The sequence below is a fragment of the Esox lucius genome, chromosome 22 (assembly GCF_011004845.1).
Source record: "Esox lucius isolate fEsoLuc1 chromosome 22, fEsoLuc1.pri, whole genome shotgun sequence".
NCBI lineage: Eukaryota > Metazoa > Chordata > Actinopteri > Esociformes > Esocidae > Esox > Esox lucius.
The window spans coordinates 13523001-13536558 of record NC_047590.1 but is presented as its reverse complement, the minus strand read 5'-3'; the positions used below and the strand labels follow the sequence as shown (position 1 = coordinate 13536558).

At 44.6% G+C, this 13558-nt stretch overlaps 1 protein-coding gene across 1 annotated transcript; it reads right to left on the bottom strand.

Annotated features, from left to right (window-relative positions):
• Positions 1–388: 388 nt before the first annotated feature.
• Positions 389–8812, bottom strand: tmeff2b (transmembrane protein with EGF-like and two follistatin-like domains 2b). The gene is made up of 8 exons (XM_010864014.3): positions 8221–8812; positions 6185–6294; positions 5507–5636; positions 5387–5431; positions 4849–4942; positions 3650–3798; positions 926–1190; positions 389–794 (listed from the first exon to the last, which is right to left on the bottom strand). The coding sequence occupies exons 1-8, from the start codon at positions 8399–8401 to the stop codon at positions 740–742; spliced, it is 1029 nt and encodes a 342-aa protein (XP_010862316.1). The 5' UTR covers positions 8402–8812; the 3' UTR covers positions 389–739.
• Between the last annotated feature and the right edge of the window lie 4746 nt (positions 8813–13558).

The following is a 13558-nucleotide window of genomic DNA, read 5'->3' as shown; positions in this document are numbered from 1 at the left end:
ATCCGAATAAACGGAAGAGCCAGCTTAGACTGCAGAACAATACTACCATCTAGTGGCCAGATTGAGTGAGTGCAGCTCAGACGCCACAACTTCACATCAATCGGCCGCGTAAATAACACGCACAACCTACTCTTTAAGTGGAGGAATGAAAACACGTGGAGCCAGACAGTCTGCTGGAGAGACACCCACACCTCTGATGTTTTGTGATTGTTCTCCGGTGTTCTAACAGCATCTGTGCTGACGGCTGATGTGGCAGCATTGATTTCAGGGTAATGGCTGAGGAGCACTCAAGACTTTGACGGCTCCGCTCTTCAAACCGCCTGCAGACAGACTGTCCCATAACACCTCTCTCAATGGACACACACCCACACACACACATGTGGTATAAATTATTTATTCACAATATTGAAAAAGGGTGACATCATCATCATTATCGTTCCCACATTGAGGTCCAGACCCCCCTGAGCGTTAATACTAAAGTAGTCCCATTTGGTGGTCGTGTTTCCTGCTCACATTTTGCTGTCAGTGAGCTCTCAGGTCGCTATCCATCCTTAACCTCTAACTCTTCCATTGAGAAATAACGGCCTGCCTCCGCAGAGATGTCTGGACCGTTATGGCACATTTAGACACTTAGTATGGACCAGATAAGATACAAAGTGAGCAGACGGGAGAATGGTGGGTAGTGGTAAGTACATGTCTGGGCCGTGTCTCTGCATGTGTGTCGGGTGACGAGTGTGGCTTACGGGGCTCCGGTCTGCTTCTGACCTGACTTCCTCTTTCTCCCAGGACACTTCCTGTCAAATAAACAAAAACAACACCAGCAACAACAGTGAGGACCACAAAAGATGGAGGAGATGATAATGAATTAGAGGGTTACATGACAAATGTGCGTACTGACCTTGTGAGTGTGTGTGTGTGTACTGACCTTGTGACATACACCACCACCAAAGAAATCATAGTTAACTGCAGTGCTCCGATAACCGAGGCAATAAGAACGTAGCGGATCTTTCCGGTACCAGGAACCACAAAGAGGACACTGTAGTCGTTTTGTTCACACTGTGGCCCACTGAACCCGGCGTGGCAGTTACAGGAAGGCAGGCCCCGTTTGTCAGGGTACTGACAATCTCCATGGAGACAGTAGTTCTTGTAGCGGTCGGGACAGGGGATGTAAAGACCCCTTAGGCCCTCCCCTGAAAATGAGAACAACCAACGGTAAGTGAGGACCTACTGGACTGTATATTATAGGCATCTGGCGCTGAATGTGTTGGGTCCAGTGTGCCGGTAAGGGCACAGAGGACAGACAGGTGTTGCGGTTGAAGGGTTTAATATATTTGCACTGACCCACAGTGACATAACATGGACACTAGTTAATAGATGGACATTGGTTTACATTAAAACGTGTGTATGGGCAAAAATGGAATAATTGGTATTGGCCAATTGCTGTAAATTTGCCTGATATTGTACTTTGATATTGTTTCCCCTGTCTTCATTTTACCGTGGTGCCACGACCAAAGCTGCCAAAACTAGAATAAAATAAATTCCTTTTTGGGGCCTGTCAATTAAACCAGCACACTCTATGCAGACCGTCCGTGCAGAAAATCTGAGTGTGTATTAAATGTTTTAATCAATACACAGCATACTCATTCGTTTTGCCACCGGCTTGGTGAGTATTGGTGATGAATCTGAAAAAAACCCAGCTGTCGTAGCGTACCTAGCCTACGTGGAGTTAAAAGCATCTACCAAGAGAGGGACAATGTTAACTTATACCCTCAGGGAGATCGCATTGCTGTGTTCGCCAGTCGCTGAAAGGTACATTGTGTATCCACAAAAAACATTTCTGAGCACCACTGAGCACCACACCACGACGGACTTACCCTATCTGAAAGGCTACGTCCCTTTGAAAAAGTTTAAGATACCCAAGACGAAGAACACAATCTAATTCTTACTACCCAATGGTACAGTCACTGCCTTGCAATTAGCTGGGTCATTGGCTTAGCCCAGGGGATTAGCCCAAGGGTCCCCCAGAGGGTGATGCATTTGGCCTGAACTGTCTAGGTTTGGGGTTAGCAACGGAATATGGTTGACTTGCCTTGTCGCGCTCTAGCGACTCCTTGTGGCGGCTTTGAGGCCTGTGAGCTCAGTCGAAGTCAAATGTCAGGGAGTGCAATTCTTCAGAAAGGTTTAGAGGAAAGCATTGGATGTGTTTTGGAAGACACATATCTCAACTTTGACTATGAGTCATCTGGACACATTTCACAAAGACAAATAGGGTCAAAAGCTCTAGTATGAGACCCTGTCGTTCGGTAAATGAACGACAGGGATGTTTTAGGGGATTGAGATGATGCAATGCTACTGAAACAATCAAACAATCAAACAATCAAACAATCAAACAATCAAAAAGCATGACTGGTTGGGGGATAGCTTGTGTCCAGCCCCAGGCATTAGGTTTTACATTTCAATTTTGAAAGAAGCGAAGCATATCACAGGCAAGCTTACGCCACACCAGTGAACATTTAAATGTGTCATATTATCTTCTGATCTGTTGCTCATGCTTCAATTCATATAAAACGACTGAAATAGGCTATTGTTGAGCAGCTGTGCTTTCTCCTGCATCAACAGCGCCCCGGGCGATGCAGGACCATGGACAGCACTGTCAAACACAGTGGGAACACCTGCCGATAAAAGAGACTGCTAAACACTGAATGGCTGGCAACTCCTGATGAGGCACACCGGCAACCAATTCAGCCCCAATAATGGGCAGCATAAAAGTGCTCCTGAGGAACAAAAAATGGCAGAAATCCACTAATCCAGTGTCTGATACTGGCACACTATATAATGGATACTTGAGGAACTCTCAAATCCATTTTATGTTATTTAGAGGTGGATATAAATAGCAAAATTAGCCTACTGAATAATGGCAAGTAAACAGATATGACCTCATTAAAGCTGACATAAAATATACCTAGACTGAAAGCAGGAAAGGCAATGGCCCGGATTCATGAAACGTGAATATGATCACATTTCATCTTAAAAAATATAGTATCTCTTATTTCTGTTGTTCATGCATTTGTAAGGTTTGAATTGCCTTTGTGTATGTAATGCGCTAGACAAACCTATAAGTGAGAGTATAAATAAACCAGTGGTTATGGGTCGAGCAGTTACCCTAATGATGGTAGAGCTTGGTCTTCTACTGGATCTCGGCTCTGGGCTGAGACGTGAAAAAGTATTCTGTAACTGTGCTGATTTTGTCATGGAGAATGACGAATGGTTAATTAGCCATTTTAGGCTATAACTTATGCTGAAAGCTGTCAATGTATAGGTTGATGATCACCACACCCGCATAAATTAGGGGTGTGACATATGTAAATAAGGACATGTGCAGCATGTTCGCGTGTCCTCTGTTTTATCAATCTGTGATGACATCTACGCTCATTTCAAAGAGGTGCGACAGTTTCGTACATCACACTCGGAGATGAAACGTACATCACTTCCCATGCTGGAGTCTGAGATCTTTTCTGTGGTTTCATGAATTAGGTCCAGTTTCTAGCTACCATTCACTGCTTACATTTGGACGGGACACAGAAGGTCAGGGTTGTGGTTCACTGAATGTAGTGTGTGTGTGTGTGAGTTTGTGTGCGTTTGTTTGTACCTTGGCAGTGGCCCAGGTGTGTGACCTCAATCCTCTCCTGTCTCTGGCAGGAGGCTTCCTTGACCTGGCACGGGTTGTCATAGGAACGTACGTCTGAGGCACACACAGGGTTAAAGCTGATGTGGGAACAGTCGATGTTGCACACACACCTGAGGACAGACGAGATTCAAAGTGTGTGTGGCCATGTTCATCGTGCATTAGTATACACACAGGATAATTGCTGAGTTTATACATATTTAATGCCGTCTTTCGTTCACATTGTGCATTATAGAAACTCGACACCGTTCTTCCTCTCTCCTCCCTTTGTCTCTCTTCCTCTCTACGGTCTACCTCCCTCGCTCCTTATGTTCCTCCCCCCATCCTTCTACACTCCCTTCTTCCTTCCTCTAACCTCCGTAACTTCCAACCTCCACGCATCTTTCTCCTCTCCACCTCCCCCACTCCTCCCTCCTCTCCACCCACCATACATCCTCTCTCTCACTCTCCATCCTCTCTCACCCTCCATCCCCTCTCTCACCCTCCATCCCCTCTCTCACCCTCCATTCTCTCTCTCACCCTCCATCCTCTCTCTCACCGTCCATCCCCTCTCTCACTCTCCATCCTCTCTCTCACCCTCCATCCTCTCTCACCCTCCATCCCCTCTCTCACTCTCCATCCTCTCTCTCACCTTCCATCCTCTCTCTCACCCTCCATCCCCTCTCTCACCCTCCATCCCCTCTCTCACCATACATCCTCTCTCTCACTTTCCATCCTCTCTCTCACTCTCCATCCTCTCTCTCACCCTCCATCCCCTCTCTCACCCTCCATCCCCTCTCTCACCCTCCATCCCCTCTCTCACCCTCCATCCCCTCTCTCACCATACATCCTCTCTCTCACTCTCCATCCCCTCTCTCACTCTCCATCTCCTCTCTCACCCTCCATCCCCTCTCTCACCATTAATCCTCTCTCTCACTCTCCATCCTCTTTCTCACCCTCCATCCCCTCTCTCACCCTCCATCCTCTCTCTCACCCTCCATCCCCTCTCTCACCCTCCATCCCCTCTCTCACCATACATCCTCTCTCTCACTCTCCATCCTCTCTCTCACCCTCCATCCTCTCTCTCACCCTCCATCCTCTCTCTCACCCTCCATCCTCTCTCTCACCCTCCATCCCCTCTCTCACCCTCCATCCCCTCTCTCACCCTCCATCCACTCTCTCACCATACATCCTCGGCGTCCACGTCACACTCGGCTCCGAACTGACACATCTCACAGGACGAGTCCCTCGGTTCAGCGTCGGCCTCTTCGGAAGCTCCTAAGAAAGACGGAGGCAGGCGGTTTGCGTGTGTGTTCGTGTGTGTTGGTGTGTGTACGTGTGTGTACGTGTGTGTTGGTGTGTGTACGTGTGTGTTCGTGTGTGTTCATGTGTGTTCGTGTGTGTACGTGTGTGTACGCGTGTGTTCGTGTGTGTTCGTGTGTGTACGTGTGTGTACGTTTGTGTTGGTGTGTGTACGTTTGTGTGTGTGTGTGTTCATGTGTGTTGGTGTGTGTTCGTGTGTGTTGGTGTGTGTACGTGTGTGTTGGTGTGTGTTGGTGTGTGTACGTGTGTGTACGTGTGTGTTGGTGTGTGTTGGTGTGTGTACGTGTGTGTTCGTGTGTGTACGTGTGTGTTCGTGTGTGTTCGTGTGTGTTGGTGTGTGTACGTGTGTGTACGTGTGTGTACGTGAGTGTTTCAGTGCATTCGTATAAAGACTCTGACCTGGTAGAGAGAAAACCACGCCATCACCAGATCCAGAACCAACGTCTGTAAGAGAACACACACACTAACTTGTAGATTTGTATTCATAGTACAGTGGTAGTGAGTCCACATCAGCGGTACCTGCGGGACATGGATCCTGAGATGAGGCCAGAATCTCCGTCTGAAGTTTACAGGCGTCTTGTCTCAGAAAACACTCATTCTGATAAGTGTGACTGTTGGAACCACACACCGGGGCATATTCAACACCGCACTGCAGGGAGACAGAGAGAGATGGGCATGTGGAGGCTTTACCGGGGCCATGCTTCGAGGACGAATCAGAACAAAACGTCAAGAGTGTTTCATATCCGCTTCTTTATGGCAAACACATGGAAATGTAATGCTTGTTAATACACTGTGTGTGCTTATGTGTGTGTTGTATTAGCAGCTGAAATGAAAGCAGCGTGACTGGTGTTGCAGCACAGAGGAGCTTTGTTCACTCGGATTAAAAATACAAGATGACAGAGATGCCTCAAAGCAAAAAGAGTGGAGAGAGAGAGAGAGAGAGAGAGGGAGAAAGAGAGAGAGGGAGAAAGAGGGAGAGGGAGGGAGAGAGATGGAGAGAGAGGGAGAGAGAGAGAGAGGGAGAAAGAGAGAGAGGGAGGGAGAGAGAGGGAGAGAGAGGGAGAGAGAGAGAGGGAGAAAGAGAGAGAGGGAGAAAGAGAAAGAGAGAGAGGGAGGGAGAGAGAGGGAGAGAGAGAGAGAGAGGGAGAAAGAGAGAGAGAGGGAGAACCAGGGAGATGGATAGAGAGAACGTCTTACTTCAAAGTCACAAATGCAGGTGATGGTCTCTCCTGTCTTTAGACACTTTCCGTCATACTGGCAGGAGTCCGTGTCACACTGGAAGACATCAGAGACCCTCTTCTCGAAATCTACACAGGGAGAGACGGAAAACATGGATCCAAAATGGCTCTCTATGGAAACGTCATATATCCAGCATGTCTTCAAGAGGCCTTGTTAGTGCTGCACTTTAGCCCAGGGCTATGGTAACTGCTGGACCATGTGGCTAGCCCACTGTGTGTCATCTGTAAGACAAATGGCAGGGCCAGAAGAAAAGCCAAATTACTGGGGTATTTTTAATCTCCATTTATCTCTGGCCCTCTCCTCCAAATAAGAAAGGCATGAGAAGAGGAACAGAGCCAGGAAATGCCACATGATGCAAATACATTTAGGTTGTGGTTGAAAAGGATTACAAAGGATTTCAGTTAATTTGTTCGTCAATTGAACACAAGGGCCCACGGAAATTAGACTCAACCCAACGCCTCCATTGAGAAAGAAGAGGTCCAGGGCAATACACAAGCCTGTTACGAAGTAATCTGGCACTTTCAACAACTTTCACCCACAACTTTCAGCGACATTATAGTTGTCAATATACTCAAATAATATGACAACTTGACTTACAGTGCATTTAGATGTTACCACCTGGTTCAAGCTTAATATAGTGCTAGTGTTAAGCTGGAATCAAAATGTGAATGATATTGATATAAAATAATCTGTGTAGATACTATAGAATTTATAGAATATGTATCATCAACTGTCAAAATGAAGTTGGTTAACCCAAACCCTTACTGAACAGACTCATTACTATCAACACTGTGGAAAACCTTGTACTAACTCATTTTGTTTCTGCAAATGTTCATGTTTGTACATGTACTGTAAGCATTAACAGTGTACTGTACTCTGAACATTTCAAGACTCAAGGACCAAGAAAACAGATTCCAAATAGCTTCTGCGGTGTTACAAATTTTCTATAATGACAAAATGTGAACGCCTTTTCAATTTTCTGAATAGGTTTGAAGATAAAAGGTTTTAGTCGGACAGCGAAGGTTTGCTTTATATCTGCAAGAAACATTGCTGAGCCTAATCTGATGCCAGCTAATAAAGACAATGTCAACATGCCGGACTGACCAGAGGGTACCTTATCCAGATATTACTCAAAGTGCCTGTGATTGTGAATAACATGGCCAATGTTTTTCTAGGTGGTTCAGAACTAGTCTGATGAATACCCTCGCCTTTGCTCTCTGACCAATCCTTCTGAGGCCAGGTTGCAACGACCTAGTTTGACAACACCCAAGCTTTAGCACGGCCGGCTAACTGGGTCAATAGCCAGTTGACTTGAATCCACCCTTATCCCTGAGAAGGAAATGCGGAGCTATCTGGTCCAACAACAACACTACTCGATGGAAACCTTTTTTTTCGAGGAGGGTGGACTTTTTTATTGACAGATAGATTCGTAGAGGGAGAGATATGAAGAGGAAACTGTGGTGAAGGGTGATGACAGGTGAACCCTGGTTTCCAACAGGCAGTGTATTACATGGGACGGCACACATGGCAAACTTGACCATGGTTTAAAACTTTGTCAAACCGTGACCAAATACAGGCTAGGTGAACCAAGCCATGCCACTGAAGTGTCGACAGAGAGAGGACTTGCGTTCCTAATGGGAATTCCATAAATACCTCGGAAACATGTTTTGTTCTGGTTCCATTCTAATCCTTTATTCATCCTATTTATTCAACGTCCTGGGACGTTCCACAGAAATAAAACATATTGCTCTCAAGAAAAAGTCAAATGTATGGATTCATCCATGTGCGTGTGAGTGTTGCTTCATTTACAGATTAGGTTGTATATTTGCATTTTAAATATAAAACCGGCATAGTCTTCACCTGACTCACTGATCCCCAATCTTATCACATTAACATGCGCGCGCAGACGTGTACATACATATATAAACACAACCACACGCGCGCACAGATGTAGCTCATTAACATTTCACTTCCCGTCAACAAGTTATGTTTACCCGTGCAGTTCCAGCCGGTAGGTGTCTGGCAGTCGCTGGGGGAAGTGGTGGGAAATGCTTGGAGCGGTCTCATCAGTAATAAAATTACAACAGTCACAGTGGCTAGCCAAATCCGTTGAAACCGTGTCCCTATCCACAGAGGCAGGCATCTGGGCTCCGGATGCCCTGCACGGAACTGCATCTCACCGGCAGGAATTGCGGACACTCCGGGGGCTCCTGGTCTGTGATGGAAATCAGCCGAGGGAGAACGCACATTTTCCGAGACCGAGGGAGCAGACGCTGCGTCCCATGAGGCTTTGTCCTTGATAAGAAGCGCACTTTCCCGGCTGAGGCTAGACAAGGCTGGGATGCCGTTGGTTTTAAACCGTCCGATACGCTAAGTGTTTGAGAGAGTGATAGGGAGGTAGAAGGCATACAGGTGATATGAAGAAGAGATTCAGGGTTCAATTGTAATCCTTCAGTGAGTAGCCTACCGAGGACGGTGTGGTAGTAGATTCATTCTTTATACACCACTTGGTGTCACTGACAATCAGCAAAGATATGATGAAGATTGAGATGGCCATAACTTCAGTAGCCTAGCAGGGGAGGAGGTGCCAAGGTCAGGATATCCTCTGATTGGTTTACAAGATAAGAGAGTGTGTGGGTGTGAGTGGATGTGTGTGGGTGTGTGTGTGCAAGCACCCGCACAATCCAGGTCTGTGTTTTCATGTTGGGACGCGAAGTCACCAATAGCATAATGAAACATGATGAATCGGTACAGACAAGGTTTTTCGCAGGTCTTCACTAGGGAAAATACTTTACCAGGTTTTTGGGATAGGTTTAGGGAAAAACGTACAATTGGACCTAGTTTTGTAATTGTGGTTACTTTTAGGGTTCGGCATTAGGGCAAGTTTAATTTAATCATACAGGTTGGTGATTGAGGTTTCAGTTAGGTTTTGGGCTAGGGGATATAAAACATGGATTTTGATGTTTCAGGTCCTTACATTGATAGAAAAGCAAACGTGTTCATGTTTTACTAACCTTATGGGGACCCCACACTGGTCACCACCAGTATTTCTACCTTAGGGGTTACATTTAGGGTACAATTGGGTTCAGGTTATGTTTAGTGGTTAGGAATTTAAAAGGAAATTCTTTGTTTCCCTACAAGGATAGAGATTCCTAAAATCTGTGTGTGTGCAGGTGCGATTACAAGCTGTGCTGTGTGTATGACAGATGTTTCTTGATGCACGTTATTCATGCTGAGAGTCGGTGGAGTGGCACAGTTGTGCAAGACCGTTTATTGGGTGATATAGCTCCTGCCTAAACTGCTCGTCAAACTCCGTTAATGCCGTCTAAATATGGTAAAATGTTTGTCCTCTGTTGAGCAGACAACAGGAAAAAATGTAATAGCTGTTTCCCAGTCATGCTCTCGATCACACTGTCCGACCCAGCCGCTGTTCTCTGGGAGATCCGTAGAATTGTTCTCCTGTCGCTGAAAGCAATATCCTGTATATCTAAAAACTATTACCAGCCACCTTCTGAGGTTACCTCTTTCCAAGAACGTCTTCCTGTCACCGAAGGCAAACCTTTGATCTTGAATTCTTACCCAGTCAGGGCGGGGCAAGTTGTGTGCAAATAGGATTTTTTTCACTGCCTTTGGAAAGTGTTCCTAGCCATTCTCAACATGTTGTGGTATTACAGGTTATGTACACACAATGCCACATGATGACAAAGCAGTTTGTCTTTAGGAATTTCTGCCAATTTATTGAAAATAAAAAATTGAAATATCGGATACATGGAAGTATTCGGATCCTTCGTTTTTTCCCCTCATGCTCTCAGAGTCCTTTAGACACCAAGTAATTTGCCTTTTACTCAATAGTGGTTTCCGTCTAGCCACCCTACCAGAAAGGCCTAACCAATGGGGTGCTGCAGAAATGGTTGTCATCCTGTCAGTTTCTCCCATCTCTGCAGAGAAACACTGGAGCTCTGTTAGAATGGTTATTGAGTTCCTGGACACCTCCCTGACCAAGGCCCTTTTTGCCCAGTTACTTAATTTTGCCTGATGTTCAGCTCTTCCATTTCACAATGTGGGAGCCCACTTCGCTCTTGGGAACTTTTATACATGTTTTATAACTTCCCACAGAACTATGCCTCAACACAATCTCAGAGGTCTACAGAGTTCCTTAGACGCCATGGTTTGATATGCAGTGTGAAGGGTGGGATCTAATATTCGCATGTGTGTGACTTTATAAAGTATGTCCAATCAATTGCATTTGCCACAGGTGAACTCCAATAAACTCCTAGAGACAATCTCAAGAATGATCTAGGACACAGGAAGCCTCTGAGCTCAGTCAAGGGTCATAGTAAAGGATATGTGTACCAAAGTACATGAGAAATTGTAGTTTTTTTTTATTTCCATACATTCCGCACACATTATTATTTAATTTTTAACTTTGTCATTATGGGGTTTTGTGAGCAGAATGATGGCAATTGCTTTTTTAAAATCAGTTATAAAGTACGTATAGAAACATTCTGGTCTGAATTTTATTCTGAAGGCCCTGTATATACAACCTTTCCAGAGTTTACCGTATGCACACCACATCTTCCTAGTGTTTGCTGCCATCTAGTTTCCCAATGTAACTATTGGTGGCACCTATATGAGGTATTGGGGACTTTGGGGGACTTTGAAAATGTGTATTTAAAAGTTTTCCATTTTGTCCACAGTTCACAGTGTGTAGCCTGCCCCAACTGGCGAGGAATGGTTTATAGATTTGCTTTTGGTAACGGGTTAATGTTTCTCAGAAATAGATCCAGCTGAAAATGATGTGTTACTTAGGGCTAATGAAATGTTGCCTTAAGGGACAGTAGTACAGTACAATGCAACAGATCTCCCTGGTTTTAAGCTTCCAGAGAAACATCACAGACAGGAACATTAACTAACACACACAGATGCATTAGATCTGATAATTGTGTGAGGGAACATGTTGGTTCTTTTAATCTTTTCCTCGTTTCCCCTCAGGTCTCGATCTGTGTGTGAGTGTGTGTGTGTGTGTGTGTGTGCGTAAAGCACAATCCCCTCTTTGATTGATTTCCATGTCTGGAACGAATGGATAACACTGCAGCCCAGATAACCCCAATTTAGCTGTTGGCGATGAAGGAAAGGTCACATGAATGGATACACACACGCACCCGGATGAACACCTGTGTCCCGATGTAGTAATCTGATTAGAGAGTTTCATCCAGACACGCTAAGAACCCAACAGAAAGGAAACAGATCATGCCATCGCATCATTCACATTCAATTTACAAAGTGTGCCTCTTTATAAATATCCCCTTTTTCTTTCCCCATCCCCCTCTTTCTCTCTCTCCCCGTTAGTGTGATCTCCAGTGCCAAAGATCCTCTTTCCTTCTAATCAATGTGTGTTCCAGACTCATCACACATTAGGGAACCGTCAGCTTCCATTAACACAGATGTTGGCTCGCTCACCAAGAGTCTTCCCTCTCAAGTTCTCCCTCACCCTGATGACGGGTGGATATGATCTCTGTCCGTAGCAGCCTGCAGTATATGCTCCAGTCTAGTCTTAAGGACCATTCTCTCTTTCTGATAGTTCTCTTTCTGAATGCTCTCTTTCTGAATGCTCTCTTTGTGGATGCTCTTGTTTTGAAGGCTCGCTTTTGGAATGCTCTCTTTCCTAAAGCTGTCTCTTTAAACACACTGAACACTTTCTGAACACACATTTTCTGAAGACTGCGAATGTTCTTCTAGACATTATTTTTGAACAGTGTTTCTGAACACTATTACATTCTGAACACTGATTCTGAACACTATGTAGTTCTAAACATTATCTCACCCCCTTGTTGCTATACTTACTTTTTTATTCTGTGTCCACATTTCGCCATAATTGTGAGGTTTGAACTTTCTCAAAAAGATTGTAAAACAAGGTAAAATCCATCTTGCAGGGACAGTTCACCAGAGGCTTAGGGGTTAGGTTGAAATTAACAGGTTAGGGAAAATCAAATTTAGTTTGGGATTCATTTGTGGCCCAAGAAATCTAGAAATTCCTAACGTGCGTGTGTGAATTTGTGCGTGTCTGTTTATTTAACAATGTGGATACCTGTATGGGAATGTGTATTTGTGAAGGTACCTTCTGTGTGTGTGTGTATTTGTGTATCTTCAAGGAATGTGTCCTGTCTAAGCAGATCCATGTGACTCTACCCCCTCTGTCTGTCCTCATGTTGGTTTCAGGAATATTAGATTTAAGTTAGGGAGATAAAATCTGCATGGCCCCTAAAGTGGACCACCGCAACTCAGATAGCCCCCCCCTCGCCCCTCTTTCCTAAACGCTTTCACCCTGCTTTCATATCCTTCCCACTGGGAGAATTCCAGTCATTCGTAGTGACGGGTCATCTGAGGTTTTGTGCTGTGTTGCGCTAAAGAAATTCCTACTTATAATACAGGACTCGTTCCTGACCCAATCAGGATAGAGGAAGGGAGAAGGGGGTGTGGTTTGTTTACCAGCATGACACAAGACTTCAGCTTTTCTCTCCTGTATTCTCCAGTTTCTACCCTGATACATAGATTTAATAATAATAATAGTGATAATAGAAACAATAGTAATAATATAACAACAATGATAATAAGGATAATAATAACATAATAATAATGATAGTGTATAATTAATCAGTGCTACCATGGTGATGGTAGTTGGTTGTTGGCCAGGAGTCAGTCCTCACTGGCGTGGCGCATGGAACCATATCTCTCAGGCAATCAAATGGGGTATGCTTGCATACATCTAATCTTTCACCTCAAAAAGAGGAGGGAAGAGCTGTTATGTTGGATTACCCTTGGACAAATGGAGTTGAGCGAACATCTGACCAATCGCAGTATTAGAACGTTGGTGAAACAAAAGAGAAACAAAAAAGCTACAAAATAAGTCATGTGTGTGTCAACTGCTGAAATCCACCCCATCATAACACAACCCCCACATATCCAAATCTCTCCATGCACAAATGGTGACCATGCACAGGGTTTCAAGTGGGAGTAATTAACCATTGTGGTAAGTGAACAAAATAGTTATTAAATTAGTTTTTGTCGACACCTTGTGGATTTTGGATGGAAGCACAGTTGTGGGATATAGAGTCGTGGCCAGAGGTATGGGCACACTTGCACTTTGTTTAAAAAAGATTGATCTAGAAAAATATTGATGTTCAAATGTCTTTTGGTATTCACATATGTGTTTCTTTGGTTTGCAAACTCATTCCATATGGAAATCCTAAAAAAGCCCTGAATATTACTGTTAATTTCTAGAAGTTGTTAAAAACAAACTTTCAAGCAGGCTTTTTTCCTTTTCTTAGGAAT

Excerpts from the sequence above, each read along its gene's own strand:
- tmeff2b (XM_010864014.3), bottom strand. The coding sequence starts at position 8,401 with ATGCAGTTCCGTGCAGGGCATCCGGAGCCCAGATGCCTGCCTCTGTGG. Across the intron at positions 5,637-6,184 it reads CCTGCATTTGTGACTTTGAA|TGCGGTGTTGAATATGCCCC; the intron begins GTAAGACGTTCT and ends GTCTCCCTGCAG. Across the intron at positions 5,432-5,506 it reads TCAGGATCCATGTCCCGCAG|ACGTTGGTTCTGGATCTGGT; the intron begins GTACCGCTGATG and ends GTTCTCTTACAG.